The sequence below is a fragment of the Borostomias antarcticus genome, assembly GCF_949987555.1.
Source record: "Borostomias antarcticus genome assembly, chromosome: 5".
Taxonomy (NCBI): Eukaryota; Metazoa; Chordata; class Actinopteri; order Stomiiformes; family Stomiidae; genus Borostomias; species Borostomias antarcticus.
The window spans coordinates 25725894-25747219 of NC_140238.1; the positions used below are offsets into that span (position 1 = coordinate 25725894).

A 21326-nucleotide genomic window follows, 5' to 3' on the forward strand; every position below is an offset into this window, starting at 1 on the left:
CAACTTTCTCAAAAGTGTTAGTTTTGTCAACGTTTTGATCTGAACCATTGTATATGATCATAAGTAACCTTAAAACAGGGCTAAACATGATTTTTCCCTTTACTACTCCTTTAATGTTCAATGCCCCACACATGAGTTGTATACCAACCACACATATTTGAAAATTCATTGAATCCATCCTGTCTTCCCTTTCCCCCTTCATCTGTAACTCCTCCCAAAACATCTTCCCTATCTCATTTCACCTCTCTCTCTCTCTCTCTCTCTCTCTCTCTCTCTCTCTCTCTCTCTATGTCAGATCCCTCTCTTGTTCTCCCCCGTACAGATAGCTGTTGTATCCTGAAGGTTGGACATACTCTTCTGTCTTATCCCAGTCCGTCACCCACCCTGCTCCTACTCCCCCTCCTCCTCCTCCTCCTCCTCCTCCCCCGGGTCCTGTGTTTGGCTGGCTCATGGCTCCGTATTGCCCTCCTCCACCTGTGCGGTACACCTCTTCCGTCTCATCGGCCAGTTCGTCCTTGTCAATGATGCCACACTTCTCCTCGCTGGTGTCCTCCGGATCCGCCCATGGCTGCTTCTCTCCAGATGCAAAGAGCCCTGGGAGAGACCCACATGTGCATGTGTGCAGTTAAACCCCCTCTTAACCACATTTACACTGGCAAATAACATCTGGCTTTTGTCTTTAGTGTGAAAAGGTATACTTGGCATTAAGTCCTTAATGACTCTGCAATAGACACAGCTATTCTCAGCTCCAGCGCTGATTGGCAGTGATGTAAACACAACCCCCGGCTGACCTTTGCCCCTTTTCTGGCGCTATGATGATTATGTGCGTTTCAGCTGGATGGTGGCGCGTACTTGGTGCTTGCGTATCTGTATTGAACTGACCACTGTATAAATAAAACAACATTGACATTGGTGTTGACCAGTGTCAGCTAACTAAGGCAGCTCACCCGGAGAAGACCAAGGAACTTATGGTCACTCAAGGAGCCCTGGACTGTGTGGGCACTCCTTTGCCTTGATTCCTTATCTGAATCTTAAAGAGCTGATTTTAAACCTGTGAACGAGCTGCTAAGGAGGACGGGGCTGGCCGAGACAACGCTGACCAGCCCGGGCGCTGAGACGGAAAACACAGGACTCTCTACGACTCAGGTAGGCTACCTTCCTTCTCAGCTTTTCATAAGGGTACATACCGGCAAATGTATGTTTTCTTTTATAGTGTGACAGGGAGGAGGATACTGGGGGTTACTGAGCCAGATAATACAGTCGATGGTAAGTTGGAAGTTAGCCGGTGGAACTCTCCAGGCCTTGTCACGTTATAATAGCCTGCATGCGCAGCCCCACCGAGTTTGCTGTATGATCACAGATTTAATCACTGATATTTTATAGACAGACAGACAGACAGACAGACAGACAGACAGACAGACAGACAGATAGATAGATAGATAGATAGATAGATAGATAGATAGATAGATAGATAGATAGATAGATAGATAGATAGATAGATAGATAGAATGCTCAGAACAAACCACATAGGCCAATGGGTACTGCGCACTAGTATGGATTGATGTGTTGATTTATAGATGGCTAAATACATACCGTAAAATATCACTCCCCCGTAGTGCACAACAGAGGCTATGACGAAGACATACTGCCATTCTTCACGTGTCTGAGGAGGGCAGAGAAGGATAACATTCATGGCTGGGAACATACAGATAGTTCAGTTCAAACTCCCTCTCTTACACAAACTCAGATAGGAAATACCAGTGTCAGCACTATGACTACTAAACAGTGTACATGCTACAGTACCATGAATGATTGACTGAATCTTTGTACCTTGTGTTTAGTCATAGCTCCCACAATAAGAGGGCACACCATGCCTGACAACGTGCCTACTCCATTGGAGATTCCCATGAGAATACTGGCATAGCGGGGGGCAATGTCGAGGTGATTCACATTGAACCCTGAAAAAGCAGAAAAGCAAAACCTACCAGGTGAGTCACAGTAACAGATAACATTTATTTTTCCAACTCAGAGTACCTGAATTGTGCAAGTAGCGTTCTGTTGGAACTCTGTTGATTGATATCACAACATGAATCTGTACAACCATGTGTTAATGGTGTTGCAGAGTGTGGTGGATTTCTACACTAAATTCGTGCAAACTGTTTCACTTCTTAGTCAGCCTTTTAAGTCTTTGGTAAGGCATCTCCCCAAGACACGATTTTCAGTGAAAAGCAACAATAAACCTCATATAGTGGGATATTGTTTTGGTTCACCCCTTGATATGTTATGAAGAAAATTCTCTGGATTTCTTACCTGAAATGGCAAATCCACTGAAACCCACAGCGAGGACCAAGAAGGAAATGGCCACACCTTTGGTATGTGAAAATCCCACCACCAGCAACAGAGTGGCCTCCATTCCAAACCCTGGAAAACATCCAACATAACTGAAGGCTATGATATGTGACAAACATTATAGAGCATTATATAGCATTATAGAGTGCAACAGTGTAGATCCAGAAGTGAATTTCATCTTCATTCACTCCAATGACGTTTTAGAAAATCCTCATATACTGCAAAGAGTTTTAAGCATGGAACCAAGCCAACAACCATGACCATTTGTGACAATTATCCACAAACTGTTAGTTAATGAATCATTAATGACTTGTTAAATGTTTGTTAGTAATTGGTTAATGATTTAAAATTACACCTTATAAATAGTTAATAGATCATGAACAAGTGATTAGTAAACTACTTACAAATGACTTGTTAAGTATTAGTTAAAAGTTGATCCACCTACAGTTGGCCCCATCTGCCCCTATCAGGGGATCCATCCAAACACAAATTAATAAATGTTTATTATGTTTAATGTTTATTAACACATCATTATTAAAGGTTAAATATATTCGTTAAGACCATGTTAATAGTTAAATAGCTAAGTTAGATGTTATTCTAAAGTTAGAACTATTCTTCATTTGCTAATGTTTACAAATGTAATTTTATATTAGTAAATTGGTAAGTAATTATTATTAACTAATTTGTAAAAGATCAGTTAATATATTTGATAGTACCATGTTCATGAGTTACAGACCTTTTTGGGACGTTATTCTAAAGTTACAACTATTCCTCATTTACTAACACTAGTGCACAGATGGATGGATGGATGGATGGATGGATGGATGGATGTCTGAGAGCTCAGTTTTAGAGGTAAAAACTTACACCTGAGTGTGTTACACCTGTGGGTTTTGGCACAGAAAGCTAACTGTCTCTTGTTCTGTCAGAGTGTGTGCAATAGCAGGGGAAAAGGAAGTGATGCATACATATCATGCTTATGTTAGCTTGCATCATCCCCAATGCAGCAGTGGGGATCAGATCGGACCAAAAAAAGAGTTTGATTTCAAGCTAGCTCAGTTTAGTGCAGCGAAGTGGAATGTGTCTACATTATCTTACACATGTGAGTCCCCTAACACACATGGTTCCTGCATGCAGTCCTCCTAACACACATGGTTCCTGCATGCAGTCCCCCTAACAAGCATGCAGTCCCCCTAACACGCATGCAGTCCCCCTAACACACATGCAGTCCCCCTAACACGCATGCAGTCCCCCTAACACGCATGCAGTCCCCCTAACACACATGCAGTCCCCCTAACACGCATGCAGTCCCCCTAACACACATGCAGTCCCCCTAACACACATGGTCCCTGCATGCACACCATGTATGAAGCATTCAATATTTTTGCTGTTTAACAACACGTACAGTATGCTTACACAAGTGCGTATTTTGCGGCACGTTAATTTCTGAGGACCTGCACGGCCAACCACAGCCAACGCTCCAAAGGAACCACCGCCTTCTCCCTCCCACCTATATCTATCACCATATATCTATCACAGACACACATGCATTCACACACATACCTCCACAGTTCATGAGCTTCCTGACATTGGTGGTCGTCATCAGGTTGTGAGTTCTCAGGTAATCTGCCAGCTGGCCCCCGATAGGCACGATGATGGTCATCACCAGATGGGGCAAGGCTGACACCAGCCCCACCTGAAAGAGAGAGAGAGGAAATCAACATGAGAGAGAGAGAGAAAGAGAGAGAGAGAGAGAGAGAGAAACTGCATAGAGACATATACAGTATCAACAAGACAGATGCAAAAGATATCCAAAATTGCCTCACATGTTATGCCTGCAGTAGTGACTAATTAAGCCTGTCTCACCTTGCTGATCTCAAAGCCAAACACCTCTTCAAAGTAAGCCGGCTGACTGATGAGCAATAGATAGAAGGTCCAGCTCCTGCAGAAGTTTGCTACAATGATGGCGTACACTGGCATGGAGGTGAAGAACTGTTTCCATGGGGTTTTGAATTTCTGCAACCATGAGGAATAGTGATCAGGATCAGATGATCAGGAGATACAGCTGCCAGCAAAGCTGCTCGCTCAAAAAGATGGTTGTGTTTGGTAAGAGGGGCGTGTGAGTATGTGTGTTTGTAAGAAAGAGAGACAGTATATGTGTGAAATGCTTATATGCAGACTCAGCCTTCAAACCTGGAGAGGATTGACCAGGCCTGCTGACTCTCCAATGGAATCTTCAATGTACTTCCTCTCCTCAGCAGTGATGGTGGGGTGGGCTGCTGGACTCTCGTAGGACACCAGGATCCAGAAGAGGTACCAGAATATTCCAACAATGCCTGACAGGGGGCGGAGGGGTACAAAAATAGGGGTACGGAAAACACGGTAGGGAGAGGGGGACATTGGAAGAGGTCAGGGGTAGGAGGTGGGGCAAGCGTAGGGGTTTCAGAGTTGGGGTCAAGTAGGAAAAGGGTATAATTATGGCAGGAGATGAAGGGGATGAATGGAGAGATAGTGGAGGTAGAGAGATGGAAGCAGAAGGAAAGGTGATGGGTGGAGTGAAGAGGTGAGAGGTGTGGTAAGAGGAAGTGGAGATGAAGGGTTTGGTGTGAGAGGGGCAAAATATGAGGAAGATAGGAAGAGGGGGATGACGGTAGGAAGAGAGGTTAATAGGAAGAAAGGGAAAGGTGAGAAGAAAGTGCCATAAGAAGAGATGTAGGGAGACAGGCATGGGTGGGATAAAGGAGAGTTGGGAGAATACAGAAGGTTGTGGTGATTGTAAAGGAATACATTGTTGATGGAAGAGAATGGAGAGAAGACAGGAGCATCAGGAACACAGACTGGTACTGTACCATGTACAGCATGTTTATCATCTAATATAATATTGTACATACTGTACTTGGTGACATCACAAAAAAAATATTAGTGGCCTAGTATTTGAATATATGGCTATACAGTATTCACGAAAGTAATCATATTCATAATCATGTTACTAACCATATACATAGAAGACTGAAGACCACCCTGTGTACTGAACCAGCACTCCAGCTAGAGGCATCGCTACCACTGCCCCTGCATACGAACCTGAGAGAACAACCAAAGAGAAGACAGATGTAAATGTTTGATTTGAAATTAATGTTGAATCTTGAAATCCCTAGTTTTAGAGCTCCCTATGCCAGATTCAGGATATTTTCTGCTTTTATAATTTCTCCAAATCCTTGTTCTTATTCATGATTTATGTTTTCCTTTGAACTTTCTAGGAATGTTCTAATTTTCTATCTAACATGGGGTGCTGCTGGCATCCACAAGGCCCAGCTAAAATCACCCTTTTTTCTTTTTTGTTTCAGTGTGAAAAAAATATGTAAGTGTTCAAAATTGCATCTCTACTGAGCTTATCTACTGGACTAAATCTTATGGAAAGACTTGCATTTCATGAACTCTAAGCAACTTTTGCCCTTACTTTACTTATGCTTTTAAAATACCAAAATATGCGTTACAAGTTATGTATGCCTTTTGAACAATAGACCTCCAAAACAATCTAGCCTATGTCTGTGGCACAGTAGACTTTAAACAATATTGATGGGGCGAACGGGGTAAACTTGTTTGGTCGACCTATTATTGTTCAGCCTTTTGGATATATTATCATCCCCATAACTGCAAATAATTCCAACACTTCTCAGTCATCAGTGTTGCGCACATCATTTATTTGCATGCATATTCTCACTCATCTTATTTGCTTAGCTTCTGATTTAGAGTCCATGAAAGTGTCTATTTGATGTAATGATGAAAGCTTTGACTTGATGTAAATAAAACATTGTTGAAAATAATTGATTATTTTGGTAAATGATGTCAAAATGACATTCATACATCTACTTCTTCCGATTTAGAGTCCATGACAGTGTCGACTAGATGTAATGAACGCCTCGATGCAATACACACTAGCTTCACTGTCTCATCATAGCCGTTTCGTGTTGCACTCAGTGCGCGACGAAGTGGTGGGGTACCTTGAACTTTTGGGGCACTCGACAAAGTGGTGGCATACGGTTGTATCTCTAGAACGTCTCTTCGTAGGATTTGACATGACCAGTTTTAGATGTTCTAAATAGGCAATTGAGACACAAACAAACACAATTCTAAAAGTCCCTTTGACTGTCTCTGTCTGACTGTGTTGGCTGATGTATGTGTTGTCTAATGTGACTTAGGCTATGTTTACACTAATACGGTTTAGTTTTAGACAGCTTGTACCTCCATCGGACTCCATGAACTGTCTCTGCCAAAGGGAATTTTGAATATTATGGTCATTTTTGCCGACTGTGATCACATGTGGTAATGTGGAAGAATATTAGGTTTGAGAGAGTGGGGACAGGAGGAGTGGGATAGTGAGAGGGTGTTAAAATCCTTCATATCTCACCACAAAAGGCTGTTGTGGCCAGACGACTTCTCTCCAGAGGTGGAGCCCACTTGGCCCAGATCCCATGGCATGCTGGGTATGATACGCCCTGTAGGATGACATGATTATGTACAGTACATAGGAAACACACAATTGTCATGTATGCACAGTACACACACACACACACACACACACACACTGTACTGTACCTCAACGAGGCCCTGGCATATCCTGACTAGTATGACACAGCTGTAGTGGCATCGGGCAGCAGCTGGAATCAGCATGTTCAGGATGGATGTGGCCACTATGGCAAAACCAAACACTCTGAAGCACAGAGCAAGACACACAGACACACACACACACACACACACACACACACACACACACAGAGGGACAAACAAGATTCTGTACCCAAGTGATTGAGATGTCATAGCATAATGTTTCCAAATGATGACCGTTTGTCTGTAACCGGTAAACAGAGCACTGTTGGGCATTGGAATAAGATTCGTAAATACATGCATTAGGACTTGGTTGTGTCACTCGGTTATGTCGTCTTGAGACCGAGGTTCAATTCCCAGGAATCAGGGGGAGTTTCTCCCCTCTTACATGTATACCTGTACTTGAAAATATTGATGTGTTTGTTGGTCAGTCAGTTGGTTAAGTGTGTGTGTGTGTGTGTGTGTGTGTGTGTGTGTGTGTGTGTGTGTTTAGCTGCAGTAGAAAGGTTGAAGTTCACAAAACGGTCTACTATTGAAGGTCAATGGAAGTTTCGTAAAAATACCTGTTGGCAGCAAATCTTTGACATATGAAGCCACCAGGAATTTGCGTGACGATGTAGCCCCAGAAAAAAGAGCCATGGATCATCCCCACTGTCTCAGGATCCCAGGTGAACTGTGCTGCCTAGAGAGAGGCAACAGATGACACGACTCAGCAGCCTCAGTCTACAGAGGGGGTTGAACTTGGTCACATTTTGCTTCCCAAAAAAAGATAACTGGATCAGTAACTACCAAATATAGAGGGTTGAGATGTTTTATATGGTTGAGATGCATGAGAGGTCATGGCTTAAGACATAATGCCGCTAGCTCTATCACATGTACTGTGCAGCCTAGAGACCAGTGTTCAATCCCCAGTCTTGTCTTGTTTTTTTTTTAATGTTCTCTCCTCTTGTCTGTGACCCTAGTACTGTACTGAAAAGATGATAGACTACTGTATGTCCCCTTTCAGGGATCTCTGTATCCTTTCTACACTGACATACTATAGAGGTTTTCTACTCTGCTCAACACTTACCACTAGCACCTCTCGGTTGCCTTTGGAGACGGTGTGGTCGTTCACCATGCTGACGATGGCCACGCCCAGGTTACAGCGGATGCCGAAGGAGATGCAAAATCCCAGGCCGCAGAGGATGGCCATGATGTAGCGACGCGGCATGCCGAAGCAGGTGCAGTCCACCATGGGCAGCTCCTTCTCCTCCACCAGCTCCGGGCGGCCCTCAGCAGACAGCTCAATGGTCTCCCCATTAGGCTGGCGTTTCTCTAGCAGCCTGGAGGGATACAGAGCAGATCAAGTGAGAGGAAGGATGTGGTACCTATCAGGGCCTTGTTGATGGTATTCTATGGCCGAGTTTGGGTTGGGGGAGGTTAAGTATTGTGCCACCACTAGGTACGTGTTCAGTACAAAGCACTCCACAATAATGGTATCATCACACAAACATAAGGTAATACTGTATAAGGTTGCGGCTCAATACCATTTAAAATTGGACTACGGGACATGAATGAACAGCCTGTCTGATTTTTTAACCATGGTAAGGAAACACCTGTGTGTTTGTAGTGAAATATTAACTAATGTACTGTATGCGACCGCAATTGCAGGAATTTTGTAGTTACTGCTACATATAAAGTTTAATTAGGAGATGCAGTGTGTATAACTAAGAAATGGCATGCAAAGAGGGTATGTGTGTGTGTGTGTGGGTGGGGGGGGGCACCAGTAGCGGAGTGCAAAGTGCCTTTTTTGTTGTGCTAGTGCTTTTTGTTGGAGTAACCAAAAACTTAATCTAACAACATGAGTGGAATGCTTAACATTAACCCTAACCTATCCACACGAGTAAAGTGCCTAAGTGTAACTGGCAGTGAAAATGATAAGCATTGCGTAAAGTCTATTTACTGTACTTCAAACATAGGAAACGGCCATCTAAAGTGGCTTGCCCTGTGGTGCAAATATAGTGGTAGGGTTAACTTAGGGTTAGCCGTAGGTAATACTGTGTCATAACAATACTGTACCAGCTATCAGCTGTCAGGTTGTTGATATGGATGATCGTGCCAGGCTGATGATAGTTGATGATGATAGTTTTAAGGAGGAAGACTAAATGCTTCAGGAATTTGCTGCAAGCATGAAGACTTTCACTTACCTATGATCAATTTGTCACACACACACACACACACACACACACACACACACACACACACACACACACAAACAGAATCTTCTGCTACACAGTCATATATGCATTCATAAACCCCCCTACCTACACGCATATGTTAGAGCCATCTGAATCATCGGCTCTCGGTGGTTGACAGCAGCTGTCGTTGGCATGGCCCCTAGGTGGGTGGGTACCCGCCATGGAACATCCCCCTAGTGGCCAGTCCTTCACAGTGCCCTCTACCTGCTGCTATCCGGGCACTGCCCACTCTATCACAACCCCCCACCACACACACACACTCACAAAATAGCCAATAATAATGTTGACTCACACCAAGACAGAGTTAGTATAGGCATTGGCTGTCAGAAATTGAGAGAGAGGAAGGGAGTGGGGAGAGAAGCAGACAGAGGACTGGCCACAGATATGATACACAGGAGTCATACTGAGAATACAGGGTAGAGGCCATCTGTGAACTACAACCTGTCTACTGCAGTAAACACACACACACACACACACACACACACACACACACACACACACACACACAAACCAACTGGCTGACCAATAAACATAGTACCACAATCAATGCTTGTCTACACCACAGTCTGATGAAAACATACATAAAATATTGTGTTGTTTGCATGCATATGTGTGTGCATGCACAAGGATACACAGGCACACGTAGGTTTCCTGTGATGCTGGGATGATCCAGTTACTCAGTGAGCTGGAGAATTGTGTGGTGAAAGGCAGCCGGAATCACCACGAGCATTCATTCAATATGATGATCTTGTTCCAAAGTAAGTGATTGAGATTTGTTAATGTGGTCTGATTCAAATATAATTTTACATGTGCAACAGACAGCTTGAAAACTGTCATCTAGCGATCAATCAATCTCCTTTACTTTATCCTTCTTCACTCTATACCCCATCTCTCTGCGTGCACTCACAAAGAAAGCTCCTGACACGCCATGCTTCCTTACACACTCTAACACAAGAGAAGGCTAACTGATGACAATCAATTATTCAAAGATCTTTGGGTAAGATAAACTATCTATATATCTATCTATCTATCTATCTATCTATCTATCTATCTATCTGTCTGTCTGTCTGTCTGTCTGTCTGTCTGTCTGTCTGTCTGTCTGTCTGTCTGTCTGTCTGTCTGTCTATCTATCTATTGCTTGCATGCTGTACTTGTATCTTGTATCTCCCCCATTCCACAGAGCAGATTATGTGTAATCCCCTCAAACATTGAATAGGTCCGTCAACATCAGTGAAAGAGAAAGACCTGGTGAAATACATTTGAGAAAAATACATACAGGTAGTTCTAGAAAAGAACCTTTTGTGCCCAATTCTCATTAAGAAGCACATTGTGCTTCTGAGAATATAGTAATAAAGAAAGCAATGTGAAAAGCATTTCGCGTATTCAAATGTAAAAGGGATTAAAGATTGTGTCCTGTCTCTCTCTCTTTATCTCGTATTCTCCCTCCCCCTTTACTTTCTCCATAACCCCTCCCTCTTTTTCTACTGAGCTGCAAGCGTGACTCCTCTTTCTCCTCCCACTCTCTCTTAATCTGTCACAACATTCAGATTAGGATTACAAAAATGATTTACTTCCGGAGATTAATATGGAGAGATGCACTTGTATATCAAATGTGCCACAATGCCATCCACCCACACTGTTGAAGTGCTCAACTGCTCTGCACAATCACAGTGCTTTAATGTTTTTCAATTCCTACCATTGTTTGCTCAAAAGCATCTTTTATTCTCTCTATTTCATTTTTCCTTCCCAGCACCTTTTGTTGTTTTAGAAAAATGTCTCAGATGAAGATTTCCTCGTGATTGTCCATCACAGATTGGTTCCTCAGTGACTACTATAGTTGTCCCCAGTCTGTTCTCTAGTAACTCATCAGTATCTATTATACAGTCATGGATTGAGAGTTAATCAGTAACTACTCATTAACAAAACAAATCATTGGTTCCTAATTAGCTACTCAGTAACTACTAATTTTTTGTGTATCTTATTGTAAAGTGTAATCGGTGAATCTGCTGAATCATGATCTGTTTGCCCCCTCATCTGCACAAATGTCGTCAGTACAAATCAAAACTAGCCTATGGGAAATCGTGACTAATTACTTAAGCAAGGCTCCATCACAGTGGAGAAGTGGGAATAAAGGAAGGTTCTCATTAAACCACAGACAGATTGCAGCCTGCCACTCACATATGCTACAAGCTAATTAGACTAGCCCACAGCAGTAATTAGAACTAATTTGTGCAACATGTACATTCACTGATTTCTTTCACCTCATGCGCTCTCTCTCTCTCTCTCACTCTCTCTCTCTCTCTCATGTGTAATATGTGTTCATTGTACACTATGGCATTTGTTAATGTTAATGCAGTTAGTACAACAAAAAACACTGTACCTGGCTGGTTTCAAACCTGACACATAGGAATTACAAGGCCAGTGTTGTTATGACCTGTTGTTATGTGCGTACCGTGTTGTTATATGTATGCTGCATAAATTAAAATGTAAATAACGTGCAAACGAGGAATTCAGTTCAGTGTTATATGTCATTATGTGAAAGAGCATGTACATTTTTAAGCAACAACTAGACATCTCCAAATGTCCCACAAGTTAACTTAAATCTCCCCATACTTTACATTGTTACACACACACACACACACACACACACACACACACACACACACACACACACACACACACACACACACACACACACACACAACACCTACTGTACTAAAAACGCCATGCCATAATCTGGCACACCCAACGTGTGTTGGCAGCAATTGCCTTTAACAGGGGATTGGTATTTTAGTAGGTCTATCCTTAGCCTCCTTTCTTTCTTCTTTGCTGTATTCCCAGTCAAATGATGTGGTTCAGATCTCATTAGAATAACAAGTACCTGATTGGTGTCAGCTGGCAGCAATTAGGAGCAAAGAAACATGTAGGGGCTGAAGTCCCATGACCTCAGGCAGTGTACAGTATTATAATTTTATACCATTGCTATACTCGATTCTGATTGGTTGCTGTGTGTGCATTAATCTTTGATAACCGCACACCTCTCAAAACTCACTCAAATGCACTGATTTACATTAGGGAGCATTATAGAGTTTCAATATGATGTTTGTTTGCATTTATGGTGTAAAATTGTCCTCCTAACCAGGGGGGGCAACCAACATTCTCAGTGCCTCCCCAGTCAAAGCAGTCTATCCTGATCAGGTGAGCTCACATTCCGTTTCCCTCTTCGGTTCTGTCTGGCAACGATGAAGAGAAATCCGTATTGTTACATCCATTGTACACATACAAGAGAGTAACAGTTCAACAACAGAATAATTACATAATATGGTCGCTATAAAAACAGTAATAGTACAGGATAAACAGTAATAAAAACAATACACTAGTAATAAAAAATAGTGCAATACAATGTAATGTCCAATCAATGTCTTTAGTTTAGTTTAGTTGATGAAAACTCTAAATATGGCACTGCCTTTGAGGAGGTGGGTATACATGGAAGACAAGCAAATTTAGCATTAGAAACGCCAATGGGAGGGTTATCTTAAGGCTCAGTCGCTCTGACACTGACTTTTTCTTTGTATTTCAAATGCTGATGTTTCACAACTTCACAAACCGGAACAGTATGTTTTTTTAGGCTTTAGGCTACGCATTTTTGCCCAAGCAGTCCCCTGAATAGACTCAATCCGTCTCATTACATTGATAATGAAATCAAAACTATTTTCTGAATTATTGTTACCCATATATATACACAAAGCATTTAACTAAATTGTAAATAACTGACACACGCTGGTGAGAGAGAAGTGTGAACAGCATAAATTACAGGTTCCGTAGGCTAGCCTGTACTGTATGTGCAACATTTAGGTAATGGGTTAGTCTCTGAAGCAGTGCTCTGTAAATAGATAATATATCAGTGGTGTGACCTTTTTGCTGTCATGGAACACCATCCCACAATGACACGAGCACACTATGGCATAATGAGTCCAGTGGAATGTTAGCAGAAACATATAGCAGAAGCAGTATGTCACCATAATCAAATTGTATCTTAAACTATACATTCCCTTATATCATGTAATACATCTGGGCTGCCATGCTGGTGTTCCATTCACTAAAACGGCAATCACAGCCTTTGACTATTTTTATATGACCATCCAAACAGTACATATGAAGACCAGATTATAATCCATGCTGCACTGTGAATTATAATCGAACAGTAGGAATCATGATAAGCATGATTATAGTCAGCACAGGTTATAATCAAAGCAAATACTCCATTATACATTTGCCCACATGTATATTGATTGCGAACACCTGAACCTTTCTAATAGAGCAGTAAAAGTACTGTATGCTGTAATAGAGCAGTAGAAGTGCTCTAGACGAGTACTGTATAATAAGAGGGTCTGGTTCAGCCTTCATCTTTGGGTGAATGAGCTGGCGACATAAGACTCTTTTGTTACCTTTTATATTAAATTGACCAATTCACAGAGTGTTCCTGATAATCCCCCATAAGAGGATGAGTGAGTGAGAGAGAGAGAGAGAGAGATGGAAAGAGAGAGAGACAGAGACAGAGACAGAGACATAGACATAGACATAGAGAGAGAGAGAGAGAGAGAGAGAGAGATGGAAAGAGAGAGAGACAGAGACAGAGACATAGACATAGACATAGACAGAGAGGGAGTCAGTAGCATCAAAGCTGTTATGTAATGTCAGTCGCCTGGTCAATATTTGTCCACATACAGTATATCCAAACTCTGCTTCCTCTCTAGTCTTCCCCATACCTTCTCTCGTGACTCTGTAACATTATCTAATGCAGTATGTGTCTCTGTATCTAATTTTACATGTTTGTACTATTGAAGTAATGGTTATGGTGAGTGCTTTGATTTAAAAACCCTCACAGTATGTACAAAGTAAGAGCTAAGAGGTAAAATTTTTTGACAACCAGACGTCTGATGAAATTATCAAAAACGACTCTGCAAATCCGTAAAATTATTGCTATTTTTCTCACTTGAATAAAAGTAACAGTGGTGCCCCCTCCCCCTCAACACCCTAGCTCTCTTGTCGTCCATCTCTCGCGAGTGAACAGATTGTGTCTCGGTGGGACTGTGTTACCTAGGGAGCTTCCCCCATCCTCTTTCTGTCACACTATTTCACTTACTCATGCACACATGCAAACACACTGCATGACCTTCATACACTCCATACATTAAATCAGATATTGTGAAATAGCATTATCAAACTCTGCTCTTAAGGGAAGGTGCTCTTAAGGGAAGGTGTTGTAATTGTTATAAATTATCTGTACCTCTATGGAAGCCCATTTCCGCCACAAAAAAAAAAGTATTCGTAACCGGGGGGGAAAAAAAACAGATCTCATAATAATGAGAAACTTTCTCATAATTACGACTTTTCATAATTATGATAAAACTATCTCATATTTATGACTTAGTATCTCATAATTATGAGATACTTTCTCATAATTATGAGATAATAAGTCAGAATTATGAGATACTAAGTCGTTTCTCATTATTATGAGATCTTTTTTTTTTTCCCGGTTACAAATACTTTTTTTTTTTTTGTGGCGGAAATGGGCTTCCATAGTACCTCTGTATCCCAAGGCTCGAAATCGACAAAGTCATATCAGTTTTGAATGAGACAGTGACAACATATCAATCTATTAACATCAAAACTTGTGACACAGCATATATATGTAAAAGAAGGGTTAGTCTGGTTATTCTTCTTAAGCACCATCTTAAAATGCTGTCAAAATGTCATGCTACATGTCATGGTCTGTGTCTGGCTAACTGTGTGGATGTTGAATGGGGGGCGGGTTCTCCGAGGGTTAGGGTTAGTGAGAGGTGCTCCCAGAAATTTGAGGGGGTGAGAGGGGGTAGTGAGCAGGATCTTACAGTACTCTAGCATTTGCTTACCAAGCAGAGTTTAATATAGAATCATGAAAAGTATTCTCTGTATAATAGATGACCTACTGGCTGCATTTGCAGAGAGATCACGGGTTTGGTCTGTGAGGTACAGTGGCTTGCTCACACGCACCTATATATTGTACTATACAGCCACCCACCTACATGTACACATGCACACATTAAAACACACACAGAAGCAGAGAAATATGTGCTGCTTGAGTTCTTCATACTACAAGTAAGATATTCAGTGTTGCCAGTCTTGTCTTTTTGTTCAATGTCTATGGAATAAGATGTTCAGTATTTGCAAACAAAACACAATCTGAATCCAATCTCACATTCTGCACTTCTTCTCATCCTAGGACACCATACACATGCCTAGCCAATGAAGAAAAAACACTATTTGACTCGCATGCCCTTACTCCCTTAATCCAGGGCCCCGTATTGGCCGATAGTCATCTAGGCTAGGTTCTGAACGGGACTAGTGTTTGTGTGTGTGTGTGGGGTTAGTAGGGGAGAAGGAAGTGACATGGCATGGGGAGGAGGGTGGGATGGGGTGAGTTCAGGGATTTGCATGGGCCGACAGCTGGGCTGACAAACAGGCTATTTCAGGATTGGATTTAATGCGTTTGGTTGCTACCTCAAAATCCTGAGAGCAGTGAGTTTATAAAGCCATGGTTATTGCGTGTCATCCTATCAATGTCAGTAATCTCTTCCTTTTTTTTGCAGTATTTTACACTGAACATTCTTTTTAAGTATGTGTTTATCGATATCTAAACCAAAGTAAGAAATGATGAGTAAAGTAAAAAGGATGGCAATAAATTATATATATATATATATATTCTTATATATATATATATATGAAATATATATATAAGAAAACAAATACATAATATGTATATAACCACAAGCAGTAATGAGATGGGGTCCTTCAGTTCTATTCTGTGGAGCTCCACCCCACAGGGCAAGCGTGATGCCATGTACCGACCAAGCGGCAACTCTGTCAGCAGAGATTGTGAAGCTTTTGTCAAAGGAAGCGAACAAGGGATATTTTTCTCGCTACTTCCTCGTGCCAAAGAAGACAGGAGGTGTGAGACCAATTTTTGACTTCCATCTTTTCAACAAAGTGGCAGCGAAGTCGAAGTTTTGCATGCTTACGGAGCGGCAGATGCTGGAAGCGTTCCTTCCCAGCGACTTTTGCACCAGCATAGACCTGAAAGATGCCTACTTCCACGTGCAGATACCTCTGCATCAACTTTGCCTTCCAGGGAGTGGTGTACGAGTACATCAGACTCCCGTTTGGTTCTCCCTGAGTCAGCGGGACCAGCCTCTGCTAGGAGTGGACGCATTCACGCATGCACCCTAGCCGAAGGTGCTGCTGTATGCTTTTCCGTCTGAGTTCTTTGTCTGAGGTGATACAGACTCTACCATTACTTCCTCACTACAGTGTATGTTTGTTGTCCATGGTGATCTGGACACCAAGATACTTAAAGTGGTCCACCCTCTCCACCGGGGCCCCATTGATGTTTAGAGGGCTGTAGATCCTCCCCTCATTTGTCCTCCAGAGGCAGCAAGGAGCAGTGGGCAGCCATCATTCATGGCGCCCTGGGACCAAGTCCAAGTGCTCAGTCCAAGTGCTTGTCAGGTACCGGACTGAAGAGCATCTGTTCTTGTGCATGTTTTTCATATTGTGTTCTTTGTGAGGAAACCCTTACAAACACAGGGAGAACATGCAAACTCCACACAGAAAGGCCCAGGAGACCTTCTTGCTCTGAGGCGACACTAGGTTCTGTGCCACTGTACCGCACGTGAGTGATTTTGGGGTTAATGTAAGTGTCTTGCTCAAGGACACTTCAGCACAATGCTGGGAGCTGGGAAAGGCAAAAAGTAGCTCTAACTTGGTGATTTAGGTGAAACATTCACTTGTAATTTTAGGACTTCTTACTTTTTGGGCTAAGAGTAAAGCGTTGTAGCGCTAAAACCAGCTCCTAAATCTGTCAGAAGTTAGGGGAAGTCAAGAGGACTCCTCAATCACTAAGACCAAATCACAAACGATCCCAGCAATCTGCCTCGTAATCGCACTAACGTTTTGGAGACGTTGAATGATACACAGCGTTTTAAAAGATATCGCCTTAATTGCAAGGGTATTATGATCAAAGTCACTGTCACAAGAGTGGCTGTGGCTCAGGAGGTAGAGTGGGTCGTCCAATGACAGCAGGGTTGGCGGTTCAAATCCCGGTCCCTCCTGTCCTCCTCATGTCCACAAGTGTCCTCAGGCAAGACAAACCTCAAATTGCTCCCAATGAGTAGGCTAGCACCTTGCATGGCAGCTGCCGCCATTGGTGTGTGAATGGATGATTGAGAGGCCATTGTAAAGTGCTTTGGATAAAAGCACTATATAAGTGCAGTCCATTTACCATTTACCATCATAGAAGAACTAGTGAGGAATGCAATCACTTCACCAACAAACAGAAACAAATAACGGAGATCAAGGTTCTGACAACTCAATGCTACAGCGCACTAGTGCGCACGATATGTGATATTTAAGTGCAAAAAATTGCTTTTAATATAAAAGGTGGGGAGCTACAACTGTAGCCACCTTGGAGAAAAGGCTTTCATCTTTCAAACTAGAAATGATGCTCAGAGAGCACAGACCTCCGCCCCTGAATGCATTTCGTGGCCCTGTGCACACCAAAATTGAATGGGTTCTAAATTGGCCCATGTTACACCCCTCCACTGAGTTTCATGAAAAGCAGTCTGGTAGTTATTGTGTAATCCTAGTCTAAAAAATGAATGGAGGTGAATGGCCGTCAGGGCCATGTTTGGGCGGCTTGTGATTCACTAGGGCGGAGGTGACTGAGGTGTAGGGATGAGATGGTATACCGTAAAACCGTGAACCGCAGTATAAAATGTCCACGTATTAGAACTGTGACATTCCCTGCGTTTACAGTATTACGTTTACGGTATTACACAATAATACGCTGCTGAAACTTCACATTTCAAGTTGCTTGCAACAGTGAATTTTGTAATTGGGGGCCAAGCAGCGAAGCTGCGCAGGCCACCATTGTTCTTGTACCTTTTCTTATTATTCTTCATCTTCCTCTGTCATTGGAGTCTATGGCAGCCCATAGAACCATATGGTAAAAAGTTGTGAAAATTGGCACACTTATTCATGACAGTCCCCTGAGTCTTTTCACCAAGACCCATGTACACAGCTCGAACCCTCTAGCGCCACCAACATGTCAAAGTTGGAGGTGCGTTTGTGCACACAACTTTTGACCTGTAAGCCCGATTTTCAAAAACGAGGTACCGTTGGATTCCTTGGCTCAAGCCGAGTTCAACGCACCCCATGACATCATTTTCCGCCGTATTGGATTTCCCGCCATTTTGGATTTTGTGAAAAACACTTAAAATGTATCTCCTCCTAGGAATTTTCACCAATCTGCACGAAACGTGGTGGGTGTCATCTCTAGACCAATGTCTATAGGAATCTTAAAGGGATTTTCGATTCTCGAAAGCGTTCGCCCGCTACAGCCAATCGAATTTGGCGACCAAGCCGCTAAACAGGAAGTGTGGTCATATCTCAGCAAATTGTTAATATATCAAAGCCACATTTGGAACACTCATCAGGGAAAGTCCCATGAAGCCTGTCAGCAAGTGTCATCCCGACAGCTCGAACTGTCTAGCGCCACCACCATGTCAAAGTTGGAAGTGCATTTAGGCACACAAATTATGACCTGTTGGACCAATTTTCAAAAATGAGGTACCGTTGGAATCCCTGGCTCATGCCGAGTTCATCGCACCCTATGATGTCATTTTCCACCAATGGGATTTCCCACCATTTTGTATTTTGTGTAAATCACTTAAAATGTATCTTCTCCTAGGGATTTTCACCAATCTACATGAAACTGGCTGTACACATTCTCTAGACCAATGTTCACAAAAGAATTACAGGGATTTTCGATTGTCGAAGGCGTTCACTCACTACAGCCAATCGAATTTGGCGTCCAAGCCACCAAACAGGAAGTGTGGTCATATCTCAATAACGTTTTGTTGTATCATAACCACATTTGGCACACTCGTCGGGGACGGTCCCGTGACCCCTGTCACCAAGTCAACACCTCGAACTCTCTAGCGCCACCAACCTGCCAAAGTTGGAAGTGCGTTTATTCTGAACCGTATTCCCGATTTTCAAAACTGCGGTAGGGATTCGAATGCGGCTATGGCGTGTTTCGTCTTTGATGCGCTGGTCGCGCGTCCTGCTTGGCCCCCACATTGCTGTGTGCAGCTATATTTTAATATAAGCTTGCTATTAATAAACTGAGCTTAATTACAATAGTGTGTATTTTCCATCATGTGTTGCACTGTAGTTCCTTCAAAGTAAAATACTTGTTTTTTTTATGTGTGTTGGGGAGGTGAAATGCCGTATACCGTGAAATACCGTAAACGGTACCGTGTAATTAGAGACCGTACAGTACCGTCATCCAAAAATCCATACCATCTCATCCCTACTGAGGTGAATGGGTGGATGTATTTGGCCGGCTCTGTGGCACCCCCCTCAGGTTACAGCCAGCACAGGGTGTGGTGCACTCCGGGCTCACCCCAATCCAAACCCTGTGTCTCTAACACCCCTACACAGAGCTGGGTTCTGGCTCGTGATTCGGATATGTTCCAAAATTTAATGGGTTCTAAGGTGGCCCATGATACACCCCTTCACTGAGTTTCATAAAAGCAGTAGTTTTTGCGTAATCATAGTGCAAAAAATGAATGGAAGTGGGTGGGCAGTCTGGCAGTGTTTGGGCGGCCCGTGGACCTGACCCGTGATTCCAAAATGTAAGAGCTTGTACGTTGGCTCATGCTACACCCCTCCACCGAGTTTCATGAAAATCGCTCAGGTAGTTTTTCGTAATCCTGGTTCAAAAAATGAATGGAGGTGAATGGCCAGCCATGTTTGGGCGGCCTGTGGACCCTACCCGTGGTTCGGATCTGCTCCAAAATATAATGGCTTCTAAGTTGGACCATGCTACATCCTTCCACCAAGTTTTCTGAAAATTCAGCTCATTCATTTTGCGTGTAGCCTACATCGCTCCTAGTGCGCCTTTACCTGTAAGTACTCGGTAAGTACCGGGTAAGTAGGCTACCCCGTAAGTACTGGGTAGGTACCCTGTACTTACCTGTAAGTACCCCGTAAGACACCGGGTAAGACACGGGTAAGACACTGGTAAGACAGTGTAAGACACTGTTAAGACACAGGTAAAACACGGGCTGTATTATAAAGCATTACCATACTTTTATGGCTATCTAATTTTCCCAGTTTTGTTGGTTTTTCTACAATCCTGTCTGAAATCAACCAGAAGGCTCCAATTGCTACCTGCAGGATTCATGATAAAATGTACAAACGCCATACAAACTTTAGATTATTGCAAAATTATGCAGAAGTGGAACAGTACAACAGTTGATTGAATTTTCCTAGTTAATACTCTCCTCTCACTGCACACCAGATGTTGCCAAGCTCCTGCTGCTTTTAGCGTGCACCATCAGACCGCATCCAGGTGCTCTTATGCAATGCATGGCACTGAGACCTAGATGGACTTATTTTGCCCAAGTCCGCCGCTTGTTATTTGCGTTTCCTTACATCCATAATATGTATTGGATGTTCTTTTAGAAACAGGAAGTTACACGGGAGGAAAAAAGGTGTTTGGGGAGAGGAAAGGCTAAACGACTATAGGTGACAAATGACAAACATCCAAAGGGTTAAAAACGCCCAAAGTGAGAGAAACCAAAAATATTTGTAAAAGTTCTGAGAGTAGCCTACCTGTGTATCTTTCCCAGAGTTTTGCCCGCCACCGCCTTCAATCTGTCTGGTCGGACCTCCATCCTCGCGACTCCCAGATCCGGCCGGTGTGCTTCTGTCCCGCGCGCACTCTCGCTCCAGCATGCAGTCTCCCTCTCTTTCACTTCATCCCTTTCAATCAGTCCACCCCTCCCCCTACAAGCACTCTGATATTACACTATAGTCTGCCTACCTTGCACATTTTCTCAGCCACTGTCATAAAATGTAAGTGTATATTTCCTGACAATGTTAAAATAAATATAACATGTTATATAGGCTATTCTTACCAAGGCCGAAGAGAACCATACATGGTTGTACCAGACCTGAAGATAGGGTTAATGGTGCCAACTAAATAATACTTTTGTCTTTTAGTAGACTCTTAATTATACAACCGTTACATCT

At 42.7% G+C, this 21326-nt stretch overlaps 1 protein-coding gene across 1 annotated transcript; it reads right to left on the reverse strand.

The window, feature by feature from the left end:
• Positions 1 to 286: 286 nt before the first annotated feature.
• slc17a7a (solute carrier family 17 member 7a) lies at positions 287 to 20968 on the reverse strand (the record flags this gene model as incomplete). The annotated part of the gene is made up of 13 exons (XM_084438542.1): positions 287 to 594; positions 1594 to 1663; positions 1831 to 1958; positions 2311 to 2421; positions 3910 to 4042; positions 4213 to 4362; positions 4540 to 4682; positions 5341 to 5427; positions 6755 to 6842; positions 6943 to 7057; positions 7515 to 7633; positions 8021 to 8273; positions 20907 to 20968. 13 exons carry the CDS (start codon positions 20966 to 20968, stop codon positions 287 to 289), a joined length of 1767 nt encoding a protein of 588 aa, XP_084294668.1.
• Between the last annotated feature and the right edge of the window lie 358 nt (positions 20969 to 21326).